At 42.6% G+C, this 19385-nt stretch overlaps 1 protein-coding gene across 1 annotated transcript; it reads right to left on the bottom strand.

Annotated features, from left to right (window-relative positions):
• Positions 3504 to 18925, bottom strand: EPCAM (epithelial cell adhesion molecule). Its single transcript, NM_214419.1, is given in 9 exon segments — positions 3504 to 3957; positions 6130 to 6174; positions 8536 to 8736; positions 10035 to 10136; positions 11980 to 12043; positions 13150 to 13215; positions 14585 to 14825; positions 15107 to 15214; positions 18839 to 18925. Coding segments are annotated over 9 exon segments (945 nt in total). The 5' UTR covers positions 18915 to 18925; the 3' UTR covers positions 3504 to 3915.

A 19385-nucleotide genomic window follows, 5' to 3' on the forward strand; every position in this document is an offset into this window, starting at 1 on the left:
AAAAATAAAAATATTTTAAAATTAAATTTAAAAAAACATAAAGAACATAATCAAAGGCATGGTCAAACTCAAGCAAGGTATAAAAGGCTGAGGAACAGGAACACTTGGTGAACGGGAAGAAAAACTTGAATGCAGCAAAATTGGATATATTGGAGTATAATGGGACATAAGGTAGATTGTGACTGTTTTAATTGTTCTGGGAATAATACAGAAGAAGGATTGAGAGTGAAGAAAGCTTGGTATTAAGGGAAGCCAAAAATTACATTAATCCAGGCAAGTGGTAGTTTTATTTTTTATTTATTTACTTCTTGTCTTTTTGCCATTTCTTGGGCCACTCCCGTGGCATATGAAGGTTCCCAGGCTAGGGGTCTAATCAAGAGCTGTAGCTGCCAGCCTACGCCAGAGCCACAGCAACGCGGGACCCGAGCCATGTCTGCAACCTACACCACAGCTCATGGCAACGCTGGATCCTTAACCCACTGAGCAAGGTCAGGGATCGAACCCGCAACCTCCTGGTTCCTAGTTGGATTCGTTAACCCCTGCTCCATGACGGGAACTCTGGCAAGTGGTAGTTTTAGAACAGGGTAATGGCAATGGACAGTAAGGAGGAACCAAGGGAGGCCAGGCAGTGATCATAATTAGAGGCCTGGGAGGCCAGCCCTCAACAGTCCTGTGGCTGCCATTGGTCTCAGCCCATCCCTGCCTATGAGAGTTTCCCCAACTGTTCTTCCTTTTTACCACAAGATTCCAAGTCCTAGATGGGCGTTCCTGTACCCTGGAGGCTCAGAGCAGAGGGAGGTGGAGACTGGCTCCATAACATTCTCCCCAGATGGAAGAGGGGATGAGATGCTGGGCCGAAAAAAGGGCAGAGTATCCATTTCAGGGCTAGACTGGCAGGGGGAGGGGTAGAAAAGTGCTATGATCAGCTTTAGGCAAATCATTCTGGGAGCAATGTGGGATTTGGGTTAGAGAGGGAATAGATTGATGGCAAAGACATCAGTGAAAATGCGTAAGAGAAGGCAGATTAGAGGCAGATTTACTCCTGATGGAGAATGACAGGGTCTGTGACTAAAATTATGGAGAAGATAAGAGAGAATAAAGAACTTGGTACATGGTGACAAAGCCATTAACAGATTCTGAGACTATAAGAGATGAACCAGGTTTTTGGAGGAAGATGCTGAGATCATTAATGGCAAGTTAAGTGAAACATAGTTTGGTGGAGAACTCAGGATGAAGGCCAAGAATAGAGATGCTATTTGTTATCATCTAGGTTTGGACGGTAACTAAAGCAATGGAATGATGAAATCCTCCAGGAAGAAAACAAGAGGAGAGGAGAGGAAATATAGAAGGATAAACCCTGGGAACATCGCTATTTCAGAGTCAGTAGAAGAAAAACAAACAAAAATTAAAGGGGGTGGGGTGGGGACTAAAGCCAGTGAAGCCAAAGAAAATGTGAAGGCAACACACAAGGGGTAGGAAATGGGGTAGTCATTGTGGTGGTGAGCTGTGGAGAGATCAAACAATTCAGCACTGGGGAAGTTGGCTATTAGCTGGTCAATGTTTACTTTTAGCAGGAGTGGCTTCGGAAGTTAGGACAGAACCTAGAAGGCATCGGGTTACAGATTTATTGCCTCCTAGCTCCAAAGTCACCCTTTGTGCCTGCTCTGAAGCTCTGCCGGTAGAGGGCACTGGAAAGACACTGAAAGAGGAAAGGGTATTGTGTCCCTTGTGACGCCTGCTCCTTCCCCAGTGCCCAGCTCCAGCAGCACCAGGGCTACGCCAACCTTAGACAGTCGCCAGCAGCTTCCCTGAGCACCTCCCCCACACTCCCAACTCTAAAAGGCAGCTTTAGACAGTGTCTTCCATGGCAGGCTACCTCCCTATGAACAGCTCTCCATCAGGAAACTTTCTGTAAAGGACTAAAGCAATATTTAGGCTTTGCCTCCCATTTGGTCTGTCAGTTACTCAATGACCACAGGAGTGCAAAATAGCCACACACAATGTATAATAAATGAGTATAATAATGAGTCCCAATAAATATGAGTATAAGCTGTGTTCCAATAAAACTTTTATTCCATGTAATTTTCACATATCATAAAATATTCCTTCAATTTTTTTTCAACCACTTAAAAATGCAGAAACCATTCTTAGCTCCTAGACAGTGTGAAAACAGGTGGTGGACCAGGTTGCCATGTGTAGTTTGATGATTCCCACCCTCAAGGGCAAACTTTTCCAGCAAGTTCCCCAAGAGAGGTTTTCAACAAGTTCTGCCATTGTAGCACCCCAGCAACTTCTCGGCTCTTCAGCAGCCACCATCTCCTCACCCACAAGGTCTGGGTCCCAGCCCAGGGCATGGGGCTTAGCAGAAGTAGAGGGTCTCTTCTCTATGCAGTCTCAGCCCTGGGGTGGTGGCTTTTCCTTACATCTGCTATTGCTATTGTCTTTAAAGTTCTCATTACTTTCTACTACTTTTTGTTGGTGCCTAACAAATTACAACATTTATCTTTTTTTTTTTTTTTTTTTTTTTTTTTTTTTTTTGTCTTTTGTCTTTTTGAGGGCTGCACTCGCAACACATGGAGGTTCCCAGGCTAGGGGTCGAATGGAGCTGTAGCTGCTGGCCTTCGACACAGCCAAATCAACTCAAGATCCGAGCCTCATGTACAACCTACACCACAGCTCACACCAACACCAGATGCTTAACCCACTAAGCAAGGCCAGGAATTGAACATGGGTCTTTGTGGATGCTAGTTGGGTTAATGGCTGAGCCATGACAGGAACTCCTAAGGGATCTTAATACATTTGCAAAATCCCCTCACCTTTGCCATAGGACAATCTTGGGGGTGATAGCCCATCATATGCACAGACCCTGCCCACACTCTAGGGAAAAGGATTACATAGAGCAAATATATCCGGGGTAAGAAATCTTGGGGGCCATTCTAGAATTCTGCCTACTACAGAAGGGTTAAAAATCATAGAAATGTTTGAATCTAGTTTTTATATGTTCTTTAATGTTCTTTTCATATACTACAGAAAGGTTAAAAATCATAGGTAAATGTTTGAATCTAGTTTTTCTATTTTTTTTAATGTTCTTTTAAAAATTTCCTATCAAAAGCAAAATATTTCAGGATACTTTAACTTCATATAAAATACAACATGGATGCACTATAATTATTCAGTTGAAAAACTGATGCTTCTAATTTAACCAACCATGGAATTCATGGTTCATAATGCTATCCATAAATTCTGTCTCAAGGAATTAAGCGTCTACCAAAATACCAGTTTGTCTAAAATAGAAACTTAGTTGCGTTCAGAATAAAACAGTTTGGTTTTCCTGGAAAGAAATTACACACTACAGGTTATACATTTTATATTGAATATACATGATCATAAGGACTCATGCAAATTCTAATTTGTAGCGAACATCAGAGTATTTCTTAACCTATTGCCTTATAGGTGTACTATGAAATTTGATTCAATAGGATTCAAATGAAGTTAGGAAAATAATTTTTTAAATGTTTTATTTTGTAGTTCATAAAAAAAGTTTATATGTACAAGACTCAAAGTAAACAGGCAAACATTTAATCACAAATGGGTAAGACAGTAGTCATTCAGACTCTACTGTGGAAGCATATTTAATGCATACCTTTCAATGCTAGGCATAAATAATTCAAACTATGCAGTCCAAATGCTGGGTTTAATATCAAATCTGCATACTTATGACATCTGTGGTCAAATTTTAAGATTAGTAAAGTCAATTTCAAGCTGCTTCTATTTTAAATGCAGGTTTAACTATCACAAACATACGATGTTAACTAACACAATAGTGGTCCTCAAAGATCTTCTCTTTGCCCCACACATTAGTAATCTGAGCCTGTGCTAATTTCCCTTCTTGTAGTTACCCTTCAAATTACGGTGTTATGCATTGAGTTCCCTATGCATCTCGCCCATCTCCTTTATCTGAAATAGAGGGAAAAAGAGATAAAAATATTTAATAATTTTCCAGGCTTTTGGTCATTTGGAAAATAGCTTTAAAATTAAAGAGAAAAGCAAGAAAATTCTCTTCCACATTTATGACTTAAAAATCTTTCAAAAGGTATATTGCAAGAAGCACACATTGAGTACATGATTCAAAAATTGCTTTTTAGACATAAGATGGCCAAAGTGACAGGTGGATATAGCAGAAAGCTACATCTTTAAGAATGGGTAAGGGAGTTCCTGTTGTGGCAAAGTGGAAACCAATCTGACTAGGAACCATGAGGTTGAGGTTTCGATCCCTGACCTCACTTGGTGGGTTAAAGATCCAGCGTGGCCCTGGCCTCAACTCAGTGGGTTAAGGATCTGGTGAGGCTGTGAGCTGTGGTGTAGCTCACAGATGTGGCTTGGATCTGGCATTGCTGTGGCTGTGGTGTAGGCCGGCAGCTGCAGGTCTGATTCAACCCTTAGCCTGGGAACGTCCATGTGCTGCAGGTATGGCCCTAACAAGCAAAACAAAAGAATGGGTAAGATTTTTATGAATGTATACCATTCTTACATTAATAACCAATTTAATTCACTTTTTTTCCTTTTTTTAAGGGCCGCAGTTACGGCAATATGGAATTTCCCGGGCTAGGAGTCAAACTGGAGCTGCAGCTGCTGCCCTATGCCACAGCCACAGCAACACCAGATCCTTAACCCACTGAACTGGGTCAGGGATTAAACCCACATCCTCATGGATACTAGTAGGGTTCGTTTCTGCTGAGCCACACACAACAGGAACTCCCCAATTCGTTTTCTATTATCAATCTTTGATTCTATAGGTGAGGAAATTGAAGTTCAGAATTAGATGATTTGTCTCAGGCCACACAATTAATTATAGGAAGAACCGAGACAAGATGATGACAACTACAACAACTGGTAAACATCTTGCTGTGTGGCAAGCCTGGGAATGACACTTTAGGCAGACGACTTTGTTTAATCTTTGTAATGGTCCTCTACTATTATCCCCATCTTACAGACAAAGGAAACACGGAGGCTTAAAGGAAGTTAAATAACTCACCCAGCTATTAAGTGGTCAAACCCAGGTCTACACTCCCCTTAACCACAACACTACACTGTCATTCCCACTTACGGGATACAATTCAGTTCAGGGATAGTCCATCCCCTAGACCTGTGGTCACCAAACCAAGTAAGCCAGATGACTGTGGCATGGGAAGTTAATGTTAGAACTTTGTAGTTCTACTGGATGTTTTTCAGTATGGTTACATTTCTATGCTATTTGGTAAAATATTACTATATAGCACATATAAATTGCAAATCAACATACAAAAGTTGGTGGGGAGGAGCACCTGGTAGCTCAGTGGGTTAAGGAGCTGGCGTTGTCACTGCTGTAGCTCACGTTCAATCCCTGGCTAGGGAACTTCCGCATGCCACAGGCACAGCCTAAAAAATAATAATAATAATCGGTGGGGACTCTGAAAACGTTATTGACAAATGTGTTCATAGCCAATTCCAAGGGACTGAAACACACTAACAATCTCACACTTGGTTTCCACACCTAGTGTACAGGACTACTTAGTACTAGTTCACCTTATTTATTTTTTCTTCTGGCAGCAATTTGATGTGGGTTCCCAATTCCCAGACCAGGGATTGAACCCAGGCCACAGCAGTGAAAGTGCCAGGTTCTGACTGCTGGATCACCAGGGAATTCCCCGCCCTAGCATGTGGAAGTTCCTGAGCCAGGGATCAAACTGGAGCCATAGCAATGACAATGCCAGATCCTGAACCCACTAAACCACAGGAAAACTCCCCAAGTTCACTTTTAATGATTATATGTCTCTGGCATAGAGACAGTTATTATATCAGGTTATCAATCATACTGAGTTTCTCTAATGTGAATCTAGAGTATGCCTCCCAAAGATTCTACTAATTGTTGACTCTTTGTAAAATAAAAATCATAGGCTTCGTATCCACTATTCTGAGGCAGAAATCAATATATTCTGGTCTGCTGTGGAACTTGCGCAAGAGAATTCGCATCATGAGACTCTTGAGACCCTAAAGATGATACGATAAAGGGACTCAAGTGTAACTGAGACCCATCAGTGTCTGGAAGGTTTAGTGATTAAGAGCCTTTTAATGAAATAACCCACTTACCTCAGCTTTCTCATACTTTGCCCTTCTTTTCTTCGTGGAAACAATCTAAATGGAAAAAATATGATTACTATTTGAGAACTGCTACCCAAACAAAAAATTAGTCTAAAGTGACATATATGCTTTTAATGGAGATAATTCTGATCTGAACAAATTTATTTATTTATTTTTGCTTTTTAGGACTGCACCTGCAGCATATGGAAGTTCCCAGGCTAGGGGTCGAATCAGAGGGCAGCTGCCGGCCTAGGCCACAGCCACAGCAACGCCGGATCCTTAACCCACTGAAGGAGGCCAGGAATTAAACCTGAATCCTCATGGATACTAGTCTGGTTTGTAACCCACTGAGCCACAATGGGAACTCCTGAACAAATTTAATTTTACTTTTTTTTTTTTTTTTTTTTTTTTTTTGTCTTTTTGCCTTTTCTAGGGCCATTCCCGAGGCATGGAGGTTCCCAGGCTAGGGGTCAAATCAGAGCTATAGCCACTGGCCTACGCCAGAGCCACAGCAACTCGGGGTCTAAACTGTGACCTACACCACTGCTCACGGCAATGCTGGGTCCTTAACCCACTGAGCAAGGCCAGGGATTAAACCCGAATCCTCATGGATTCTAGTCTGGTTTGTAACCTGCTGAGCCACAATGAGAACTCCTGAACAAATTTAATTTTAAAATCTATCCATAGACACTGTTTCTTTTACAGGGAAAACACTAAATAATCTTTAGTGAAACTTAACAGCCTAGTGTGCATTCTTCCACATCATGTTCCATCCTAATACAAACATATGTTTATATGCAAATAAGTTTTTGTTGGTCTAAAAAAGTGAGATCATGCAATATCATCTCCCTCTTCGCACAGCCTGTACCACTATCACAGGAATCCTTCCAGATCAAAAGCTATACACTGAACTCTTTTTTAACAGCCACTTTGTTCCATAGCATGGATACCCCAGTTTACTCATCCATTCTCCTCTGGATGTATGCACAGGTTGTGACCTGTAGACTTGTGATTTCATTTCTATAGGACAATCAGATTTCTATCATCACGTATTTGCCATCTGGAATTCCTTTTCTATAAACTGTCCATTCACACCTGTTACCATTTTTTAATTCCTTCATCAGTTTGTAAGAACTCTTTATATGGTATGCATAATAACCTTTTTTGTTTTATTTATATATTTAGCTTTTTAGGGCCACACCCAAGGCATACGGAGGTTCCAAGGCTAGGGGTCAAAGCCCAGCCGCAGCTGCCAGCCTACACCACAGCCACAGCAATGCAGGATTCGGGCCACATCTGTGACCTATACCACAGCTCATGGCAATGAGAGATCCCTGACCCATTGAGCGAGGCGAGGGATCGAATCTACCATCTTCATGGAATCAGATTCATTTCCACCAAGCCACGATGGGAACTCCCACCTTTTTTGTTTTATGCAAAGTGAATATTCTCCCCGAGTCTATCATTGACATTCTTCATTTTACAGTATCCCTGCCATACAAAATATTTAATTTCAATGAAGTCAAATATGTATCTCTTCCTTCATGGATTCCAGATTTCTTGCCTTACTCGGTTTCTTTTACCACAAGGTTGTACAAACATTTCCTAAATTCATTATGAGACTTGTTTTATTTTTCACCACTTTGAACGATAGTCCATCTAAAATCTGTGTTTGAACACAGTTGCACTGCCTGACTCCTTTCCCACTGCCATGCTGCAGAATGTGCCACTCACACAGTTGAGCAGCATGGCCAGCCCTGGTAGGGTGAAGCAGGAATCCAACTTTTGTTTTCTTCCAGATAGAGAGCCCTGTGAGATAATTCCACTGAACCAAAATGTAAGTTCTCATATACTCTCAAGTCACGTTCTGAATTCTGTTGTTCTGGTAAGATTTCCTGATGCTGAGGCAAGCTTACATATCTAGAACAAATCCTGCCTGTCCAGGTGATAATAGTCTCATGAAGCACTGCTAAATTCAACTTACTAACCTTTTCCTTAGAACTACTACTTCCTATTTTTCCACTTTAACTTTCTGTATGTTAACCTTAATTTTGTGTTCTATAGTTTCATCCCACTGAATGGTTTGGGAGTTCAGGTATTTCGCACTAGTCCTGGCAAGAGTGTCAGAACGTGTGCAGTGAGGACAACTGAAGGACATTTGCTATTTGATGGCAACGTAACTGACCCGTGACGTGTTCAGCTACAAGCTTTTCTCAGATCAGCATCCCTTCTTGCTTCACAAAGTGACTATCTTACAATCAGAAATGCAATAGATTCATTCAGTACACAGAATTATAAACAATGAAGATTTTTGTTTCGTTAATGGGTCTTGAAACATAGTCATGGCTTTTTCACATTATCACCTTTCTTGAAAGAACAGACCCTTAAATGAAATTTTACTTGTCCTATACTCACCAGCACAATGATGCCAGCAACAATCGCTATCGCCACAACTGCAATGACAGCAATAATACCAGCCTGTAGACCCTGCATTGAAAATTCAGGTGGTTTTTCATCAACATAGTAAATTGAAGTTTGACCAGGATCCAGATCCAGTAGTTCCCCATTTACTCTCAGGTCCATCCTTTTGGAATGGAACAAGGATTCATCTTTAACCTATATTGAGAAGGAGAAAAATTTAAAATATTTAAGGAAACCTACCATGGCCATATAGAGTTACATGCCAATCATATTCCAAAAGGACTGCAGCCAAAATCTTTTATGGTTTTGGTGATAACAATGTCATCCACTGAAACATTAAAACAAAAACAAAAACTTTTATTACAGGGAATTTTAAAACCTATAAAAAGTAGAAAGAAGTAGGAGTTCCCATCATGGCTCAGTGGTTAAGGATCCACGAGGTTGGACTAGGAACCACGAGGTTGTAGGTTCCATCCCTGGCCTCACTCAGTGGGTTAAGGATCCAGCGTTGCCATGAGCTGGGATGTAGGTCACAGATGCAGCTCGGATCCTGAGTTGCTGTGGCTCTGGTGTAGGCCGGTGGCTACAGCTCCAATTAGACCCCTAGCCTGGGAACCTCCATATGCCGCAGATGCGACCCTAGAAACGACAAAAAAAAAAAAAAAAAAAAAAAAAAAAAAAAGCAGAAGTATAATGAAGTGCCATGCACCTATTACACAGATTTAATAATACATAAACACATGGCCAACCTTATTCTATCTATTCTTCTTTCTATCCTCCCAGACCACCCAGCCTCCTCCTAGGCCTGTTTAGTTTGAAGCAAATCCCAGATTTCATCAGAAAATAGCTCACTTGGGAGTTCCCGTCGGGCACAGTGGTTAATGAATCTGACTAGGAACCAAGAGGTTGCAGGTTCGATCCTTGGCCTTGCTCAGTAGGCTAAGGATCTGGTGTTGCTGGGAGCTGTGGTGTAGGTCACAGACACGGCTCGGATCCCGCATTGTTGTGGCTGTGGTATAGGCTGGTGGCTACAGCTCTGATTCGACCCCTAGCCTGGGAACCTCCATATGCTGTGGGAGCGGCCCTAGAAAAGGCAAAAAAGAAAAAGAAAACAGCTCACTATAGTATACATACAGTAAATCTGTTTAAACAAAGATTTTAATTGTACCAGTTGCACGGCATTTTTTACATAGTCTCTTGTTCATGGGGAAAGCTATACTCACAAACTAACTGCCAAGGAGGTAAGAAGAATCATAAGAGAGAAGATATTCTAGGCAGAACAATTTGGTGATGAGACAAAAATATACAAACAAGTGAGAAAGTACATGTGAACAAAAGGGAAGACAAAATTAATCACAGTATGAGAATTACTTGAGAATATTCATATAGTTTATCTGTTAATAGAGAAATAGATAAAATAATCTTGAATTCACTGAGGCATGATAGACATATTACATTTCTAAACACCGAAATAAAATGAAGATCATACTCACATCTTTTTCAAAATAATAAGCTACATCAGCTATGTCTACTTCATTCAGAGTTTTCTGAGAAGAATTTTGTACCAGATCAATGGTGATAATATCATTCTCATACTGGGGAGAAAAAAATGAAAAATACAAATTAACAATATAACCAAGGAATATCATTGATCAATAATCAGAATATTTGCTGTTTGATTTTTTTTTCTGTAATCTACATGTATGAATGTTTCTTTCCATTAGTGGGTAACTGAGTTTATCACTAATAATTTTATTTTTCTTTTTGGCCATACCCATGGCATATGCAAGTTCCCAGGCCAGGGATTGAACCTGTGCCACAGCAGTGACACCACCAGATCCTTAACCAGCTGAGCCACTGGGGAACTCCATATTACTAATAATTTTAAAATCCTAGAGATGTTTTTAAAATCTATCCAAGGGAATTAAAATAGCAATGCAACCAAATATGATTACAATTTTTATTCAAAAGAAAATTTTCTGGAGTTCCCTTTGTGGCTCAGCAGTTAACCAACCAGACTAGTATCCATAACGATGCGGGTTTGATCCCTGAACTTGCTCAATGGTTAAGGATCCAGCGTTGCCGTGAGCTGTGGTGTGGGTTGCAGACACAGCTCGGATCCCACTTTGCTATGGCTGTGGTATAGGCTGGCAGCTGAGGCTCCAACTGGACCCCTAGCCTGGGAACCTCCATATGCTGCAGGTGTGGCCCTAAAATAGCAAAAAAAAAAAAAAAAAAGAAGAAAAAGAGAAAATTTTCTTTTCCTGAAAAGATTTTACTTTTTAAATTAAAAAAAAATTTTGGCCATAGCCACAACATGTGGAAATTCCCTTGAAAAGATTTTTTTTTTCTTTCAGCCATACCCACATCAATATGGAAACTCCTGGGCCAGGGACTGAGTCCAAGCCACAGCTACGGCAACACTGGATCCTTAAACCAGTGCACTGGGCTGGGGATCAAACCCACATTGCCTTAGAAACAAAGCAGATCCTTAATCTACTGCACCACAGAGGGAACTCCACCCATGAAAAATTTTTAATTTTTAAATTTTAAAACAAAGTATTAAAGTATCTTATTTGGTTTGAACTACTTTAATGTAAAATGCTAAAGAAATGCAATCCTGGAGCTCCCTGGTGGCTCAGGGGGTTAAGGATCCAGCATTGTCTGCGGTGGCTCTTGTCACTGCTGTGGCTGGGATATGATCCCTGGCCCAGGCACTTCCACATGCCATGGGTATGGCCAAAAATAAAAATTAAAATTAAAATAAAGAAATACAATCCAAAACCCAGTAATATTTACCATGTGCTGCTTTTATAAAATTACTTTTTATACCCCTTCCAAAAAGTAATTTTAAAAATGACTTCAATTTTCTGTCTTGCAAGATTTCCATCACACTATTTTTCAATCAGAGTTGTCTTTTTTGACCAGAGTTTTAAGAGTTAAGGAAGGGCTAGCTAGTTAAAAACTAACTGCTAAACCCAGAGAAAATAGAACAAAGCATTTTAAAGAAAGAACTGCCAAAAGCAACCACAGAACTCTTTTCCAGAGTAAAAAGACTGGCATGTGTTGGGGATACTAAGATACATTACATTTTCTTTAAGGGTAAACCGAGATTTTCAAAGACAGTGAAAGGAAAACAACAATAGGGGATTTGCAGGAATAAGTGCTTAGGGCTAAAATTTATTCAAATGCAATTTAAACCACTATCAAAATCATACCCTAGGAGTTCCCTGTGGCTTAGCACGTTAAGGATCGGTATTGCCACTGCTATGGCTCAAGTTACCACTGTGACACAGGTTCAATCACTAGCCCTAGAACTTCCACATGCTTTGAGTATTGTCCAAAAAAACAAAAAACCATACCCAAACTACACTGTCCAACCAACTTTCTGTTAAAGCCCATTTGCTTAAGGAAAAAAAAAAAAAAAAAAAATCTTACCAGAATATTTGTAATATATTTGGGATCCAGTTGGTAACGATCCGTGATTACCTCCTTGAGTGCACTGTAAATAATTAAAAAGCTGTTTTTTAAAAGCCTGTCCTACACAACATTAAGAAACTTATTTTTAACAAAGCATATAGCTCGAGGTCTAGAATTGTCATTAACCAAACTTGTAAAAAATTTTATGCCATCTTGCAACTATCATCATAACTGATTCAGAATAGTAGATGCAAAAACTGTTGAGTTCCAGTTTGACTAGAAACAGGATATTTACACAGTAGCCAAGTACCTACCTACAGATTATATTTAATTATGAAGAGGTGGAGCAACCTGGCAAACACCACCTGCCACAGTTAACATCAGGAGTGAAAGGACAAGCTAATGCCATGTGCCTCCCACCTCAAAGTACTGAAATAGACACAAATCACCTTAAATAGTTTTTCTGTCAAAAGTGTATTACCTGTATTTAATTATGAGGAAACAGACAAATCCAAAATTGAGGGACATTCTATAAAACAACTTGCCCATACTCTTCAAAAAATATCAATGTTAAGGGTTATAATTTAAATATGAAAAATTTAATTTTATGGGAAAAAAAAATCAGTGTCATGAAAGACAAAGAAAGGCCAAGGCACTGTTCCACATTTAAAGAGACCAAACACTTATAATAACAACTAAATGCAGGACCTTAGACTGGGTCCTGGGTTCGAGGGGAAAAAACTGCCACAAAGGACACTGGGAAAACTGGCAGAATGTGGTTTACCGTTAAATTTCCTAAATCTGATAATTGTACAGTAGTTACATAAGAGAATGCCTTCTGTTCCTAGGAAAACATATACCACAATATTTAGGGTCAAGATGTATGATATCCAGAACTGGCTCTCGAATGGTTCTGGGAGAAACATTGATACATGCTCAAATGGATATAGAAAGTAGACACACATATAAAAAGAAAATGTGGCAATATATTCTTTGGTGAAGGAATGAAGGATACTATGGGAATCTCTATGATTCTTGCATCTCTTTTTTAAAGTTAAAATATTATTATAGTATCTCACTTTTTGGAAATATGAAAAAGCTTTGAGACTCGTTTTAGCTTATCTAATAGGACAAGATAGAAGATCTGAGTACCAACTATGCAAATATAAGGCATTTAATAGCACTTACTTCTGCAAACTTGTGACATCATAAGGTTTTTCTCTTGTTTTGTGTTTTAGTTCAATGATGATCCAGCTAAAAAGTAAAAAAAAAAAAAAAACAGATTGACCCCAATAAGCTAATTATCAAAATTCCCAAGTGGAATTACAGGAGAATTACCAGAAAAAGTGTCTATTCTATACATATGTCCTTCGTTCCTTCCTTGGCTTTCTCACATTATTCATAAGGAATTCATCCTTTCTGGAGTTTCCGTCGTGACGCAGCAGAAATGAATCCGACTAGGAACCATGAGGTTGTCGGTTCAATCCCTAGCCTTGCTCACTGGGTTAAGGATTCGGCGTTGGCATGAGCTGTGGTGTAGGATCTGGCGTTGCTGTGGCTCTGGCGTAGACCAGCAGCAACAGCTCCAATTAGACCCCAGCCTGGGAACCTCCATATGCTGTGGGTGCGGCCCTAAAAAGACAAAAGACCAAAAAAAAAACCACTCATCCTTTCTGACATGGACCCTCTGGCCACCACAACCAAGACCACATAAAGCTAAGGCTTAGCTGGTCATGCTGGGCCATATTCAAGTGAAGAGACAAAAAGGTACTGAGAGAAACAGAAGTGGCCATGAGGCTCCAGAAGACGGAAGTGGAGAGACTGCCTGCCTTGATCTTGACAACTTTCCAGTTTCTAGTCGTTCCCAATAAAATCTTTTTGGCTTAAGCTAGCTAGAATGTGTTTCCATTCCTTTTTATTACAAAATCTCTAAAAACAACCCTATCCTGCTTTAAAACATCATAAATGAGCAAATGTGAGCAAATAGCTTAAATTATTCATATACATTCAGCACTAATCCAACTTTAAAATACTGAACAGTGCTAAGTAGAAATGTAAAAGGAAAATTATGTTGCGCATGCTACCATAAGAAAAAATTTTTAAATAAAAATATACATCGCTAGTAAATTCACAGAAGATCTCTGGAAAGTTGTGGAATAAACTGGTGACCATTAGTTCAGTGGAGGTAAACTGAGAAGCTGGGAGAATGAAATGGGATGGGGGCTTTAAACTGTCTAGTCTTTTCTCTTTTGAAATCTAAATCATGAAGTCATATTATATACTCAAAACTAAATTCTGGGAGTTCCCGTCGTTGCGCAGTGGTTAACGAATCCGACTAGGAACCATGAGGTTGTGGGTTCAGTCCCTGCGCTTGCTCAGTGGGTTAACGATCCGGCGTTGCCATGAGCTGTGGTGTAGGTTGCAGACGTGGCTCGGATCCCGCGTTGCTGTGGCTCTGGTGTAGGCTTGGCAGCTACAGCTCCGATTCAACCCCTAGCCTGGGAACCTCCAAATGAAGCCCTAGAAACGGCAAAAAGACCAAAAAAAAAAAAAAAAAAATTTTTAATCAAGCAAATCTGAAAAGTGTGAAAACAAATAATACATAGGCACCACCCCAACTCACTAGGTCCTCACTCGCTCCAAACAGGATATTTCAGAGTCCTTATCGGTCCTTCTGACCCCAGCAGTGTTCACACACCAGCACATGGAGGTACCATTACACTGCTTGGCTTTGAAGAGCCCATTCTCGTCACAGTCAGGATCATAGAGCCCATCGTTGTTCTGGATAGCATTCTCTGGTTTCAGTCTTCTCCCAGCCTTTGACCCAGTCATTTCTGCCTTCATCACCAAACATTTGGAAGCCACTGAAAAGAAAGCTTAATGTCAAACTGAAAAGTAACTGCAGTTTTATGCTCAAGGAAAAATAATTTAGTTTACTCCAAACTCCCATGGCCAAGGATTATGGTAGACATACAAGTTCCCATGGTCCCTTTTTAAATCCTAAGACGCTGCAGAGATGAAATAATTTTGACAAAATAACATGATCCTGATTTGAGGCCAAAAAACACTTTCCAAGTCAAGACACATCCACTCAAGAAGTGTAGGTCAAAATAAAGCTTAAAGGCAATGATAATATTCTACTTACATTTTGAGCAAATGACAGAATTTTGTGCACCAATTGAAGTACACTGGCACTGACCAAGCGCATTCAAAGAGCAGTTTGTGGTCAGTTTGTAGTTTTCACACACACATCCTGGGGAAGAAAAAAATCCAGCTTAAAAATGAAGGTCCAACTCTGACGTCCCAGCTAAATTATGCTCTGGCAACAGTACCCAAATTACAGGGACACATAGCCTTAAAAAGAGGTCCTGGGAGTTCTCTTGTAGCGCAGTGGGTTAGGATCTGGTGTCACTGCCAGCAGCTCTGGTTGCTGCTGTGGCGTGGGTTTGATCCCTGGCCCAGAAACTTCCACATGCGTAGGCATGGTCAAAAAAAAAAAGTAGTCCTGGAGTTCCCGTCGTGGCACAGTGGTTAACGAATCCGACTAGGAACCATGAGGTTGTGGGTTCGATCCCTGGCCTTGCTCAGAGCGTTAAGGATCCGGCGTTGCCATGAGCTGTGGTGTAGGTTGCAGACACGCTCGGATCCTGAGTTGCTGTGGCTCTGGCGTAGGCTGGTGGTTACAGCTCCAATTAGACCCCTAGCCTGGGAACCTCGATGTGCCACAGGAGTGGCCCTAGAAAAGGCAAAAAGACAAAAAAAAAAAAAAAAAAAAAAAAAAAAGTCCTGAATGTTTTATTTTTCAGCTATAATTTGAGAGGCTGACACCATGTTAAATACTACAAATATTATACACACGGGCTAGGAATTGCCACTATGGCTCGATAGGTAGGGGACCTGATACTGTCTCTGTGAGGATTTGGACTTGATACCCTCTGTGAGGGTTCTATCCCTGGCCTCACTCAGTGGGTTAAGGTTCTGGTGTTGCTACAAGCTGCAAGCATAGGTCACAGATGTGGTTTGGATCTGGTGTTGTCATGGCTGTGACACAGGCCTCAGCTGGAGCTCTCTCTAGCTCTCTCCCTAGCCTAGGAACTGCCAAATGCCACAGGTACGGCCATAAAAAGAAAAAGAAAATGGTATGGACAGTCTAATTTGCACACATTCCCATTTTTATTTATTTTTTTGTTTTTTTTAGGGCTACAGGCATGGCATATGGAGTTTCCTAGGTTAGGGGTCAAATTGGAGCTGTAACCAGAGACACAGCAACATGGGATCTGAGCTGCATCTGTAACCTACACCACAGCTCACAGTAATGCTGGATCCTTAAGCTGCTGAGCGAGGCCGGGGACTGAACCTGGCTCCTCACAGATGTTAGGTTCGTTAACAGCTGAGCCACGACAGGAACTCCCCCATTTTTATTTTTTAAACCAGGAATAAACCCTCCAAACACCAGATTCAGCTTTGCCTTCATAATACTCCCAGACTCAGCTTCCTTCCTTCTCTTGTCCTGCTAGATGAACACCTGCCTGTCAGTCTTGGACTCGTCTCCAAAATCAGCATTTCCAGTTCTAGGATCTGTGACTAACTCACCTTTCCCTTCTGTTCTCACCCATTTTCTTAATAAGAGATGCTTGTTTTAAAACTTAATGGGCACCAGAGTTCCCGTTGTGGCGCAGTGGTTAACAAATCCGACTAGGAACCATGAGGTCGTGGGTTCGATCCCTGGCCTTGTTCAGTGGGTTAAGGATCCGGCGTTGCTGTGAGCTGTGGTGTAGGTTGCAGACGCGGCTCAGATCCCGTGTTGCTGTGGCTATGGCATAGCCTGGCAGCTACAGCTCTGATTGGACCCCTAGCCTGGGAACCTCCATATGCCGTGGGAGCGGCCCAAGAAAATGGCAAAAAGACCAAAAAAAAAAAAAAAAAACACCTTAATGGGCACATATTCAACCCTTGGGTAACTCTATGTCTTAGAAAAATCATACTTTCAGTTGTATTTGGAGACACCTCTGTATGCAGGTTTCCTAAATTAAAACCTAGCACTCAATTTTGAAAGTGCTATTAGGCAGCCCATCCTGGGTACTGATGTCAGTTTAACAGTTTTATCTTTGACTATCTCAAAAGTTCATTTTAACTTAAAATTGGCAACCCCATTTAATTTCTTTTACTTGTCTAGCTAAGCAAGTACAATCATTAAAAACAAAAACCTGTTATGACAGACCAAAGAATTTTTATATTGATCCTTCCTATCTCAGGTTGACTTTAATTTTACTGTTTAAAGTATAATCATTATGAACCACCCATATAATCTGTCCAGCACCAAACTCAGTTTTGTATAATGGCTGTCCTCAAAGAGTTAAAATTTTATGCAGCAGTATGCTATACCTGCTCAGAGTACATATTTACACTTCAACTATGTGAAATACAAGAGACCAAGCAGGTACAGATTTTCCGAACATATTCCTACAGAATATCACTTTAAAGCAATGTAAGATTAAGTATTTAGCCTCAGACTGAAGCTGAAAAAACATGAGTTGACCTAACTGCATTATTTTGAAAGTATAATGAATTAGGCCAGTTGGGGGGGGGGGAGGATATAAAAGCCTTTCCAGAAGTTCCTCTTGTGGCTCTGTGGAAACGCATCTGACTAGCATCCATGAGGACAAGGTTTGATCCCTCGCTAGTGGCTTAAGGATCTGTCATTGCTGTTGCTGTGAGCTGTGGCTCAGATCGCAGACATGGCTCAGATCCCGCATTGCCTTAAGCTGTGGCGTAGATCCCGGACTCCGCTGGGATCCCGCGTTGCTCTGGCTGTGGTGTAGGCCAGCAGCTACAGCTCTGATTTGAACCAGAGGCTGGGAACTTCTATGTGCGGAGGGCGGGGGGGCAGGTGCGCTGAGGCCTTTAAAAAAAAAGTCTTTCCAGAAAGCTTTGGCTGACACTTCACTGTTAGCCACTACGTTACAAATAAATCAAAAGATGACAGCCAAGATGTTTATTCCCGAGTAAGAAAAACTGGAATCAACCTACACGTCCAACATTTTGGATTAACGGTACGACCTTTAGGCTATAGAGTGCTCTGTACAATTTAAACCTGTGCTTTTCAAAACTAAAGAGAACGAAAAACTCTGGATATTATATAGGGGAAAAATTAAGATATAAAACTGTGTTGAGGCTTAGGGCAATGTTTAGAGCAATGTCTAAAGAAAAATATACCTTATTATTAACTACAGGATTCTCTTTAAGTGGTGGCATTACGCCGACATTTTTTACTCTAGGATTATCGCTCGATCGGGGTTCCCTACAATAAACTGCTCGTTCCTGATACGATCCTTAAAGGGAAAAGACCCACACACCTCGTAGTCTAGGCCCAGGAGGACGTCCTCCCGCGCACAGGTGCGCAACGGCCCCGGAGGCCTCACCTTAACCACTTATCCCCGCCCGAGACCCACATCCGGGGCCAGCCGCAGGTGCCCGGGGAGGGGCGGGGCCTCAGGTCGCTGTCGCAGGAGTCCCCTCGCGGCCGGAGCAAGTTTCCGCCTCGCCAAAATCCCAAGTGAGCCTGGGCCGTTGGAGGTGGGCGCGTCGAGGAGTCCAGGTCCGCTGCCACTCGGTTCCCCGTCTGCCCCTCCGGCCTTGGCCGAGCCATTTCCCGAGGGAGGCGCGCAGAGCGCCAAGTGAGGCTGCTCCCTCCAGCCCGCGCAGGTGGGCGCCTTCCCGCCGCCTCCCACCGCAGAGGGCCTGGGCCCCAGCAGCCCGGCGCCGTCCGTCTCTCGGCGGGAAAGCCTGGCCGCCCGCCCCTTCCCTACAGTCTCCGCCTTGGGAGCTGAGAGTCGCTACCCTCCGGTCTTCCTAACCCCGCAACTCCACTCCTCACCTTGTTGGGCCGCGGCCACCGCCGCCGTCGCCGCGGCGAGCAGGAGCCCGAACGCGAGGACCTGGGGGGGCGCCATGGTGCGCGGGCGCCGAGGACCAGGGCGCTCGGGACGCGAGGCTGGCCGGGGGCTCGCGGGAGGACGCCCCGACGGAGTGGGGTGCCGGGCGCTCGCTGGCCGGCGGGGCGGCGTGAGGAAACCTGGAAGGCGTGGGTCCGCGTCGGGAGGACTGCGGCGAGGTGCCCTGGGGCTGGAGGAAAGATGCGAGCCTGCCGACCTTCTGCGCGTTCTGGGCGCGCGGCGGGGCGGAGCAGACCTGGCCGACCTGGTGGCCCCGCCTCCCAGCCCCTGCCCCCGGCTGCTCACCTCTGAGGGCAGGTTCTCGGTGAGTCACCGCCCGGGGCGGCAGGGAGGAGGTGGCCACAGGTTCTCGTCCCCTCCCCCCACTCCGGGCGCGGCCGCAGGGGAGCCACCCCCTTCCCAGGTGTGCGCTGGAAAGGAGTCGCCGCCAGGTGCTTCCTCTTGCGGTGGCCACGGAGAAAGTTTGAA

The sequence above is a fragment of the Sus scrofa genome, chromosome 3 (genome assembly GCF_000003025.6).
Source record: "Sus scrofa isolate TJ Tabasco breed Duroc chromosome 3, Sscrofa11.1, whole genome shotgun sequence".
NCBI lineage: Eukaryota > Metazoa > Chordata > Mammalia > Artiodactyla > Suidae > Sus > Sus scrofa.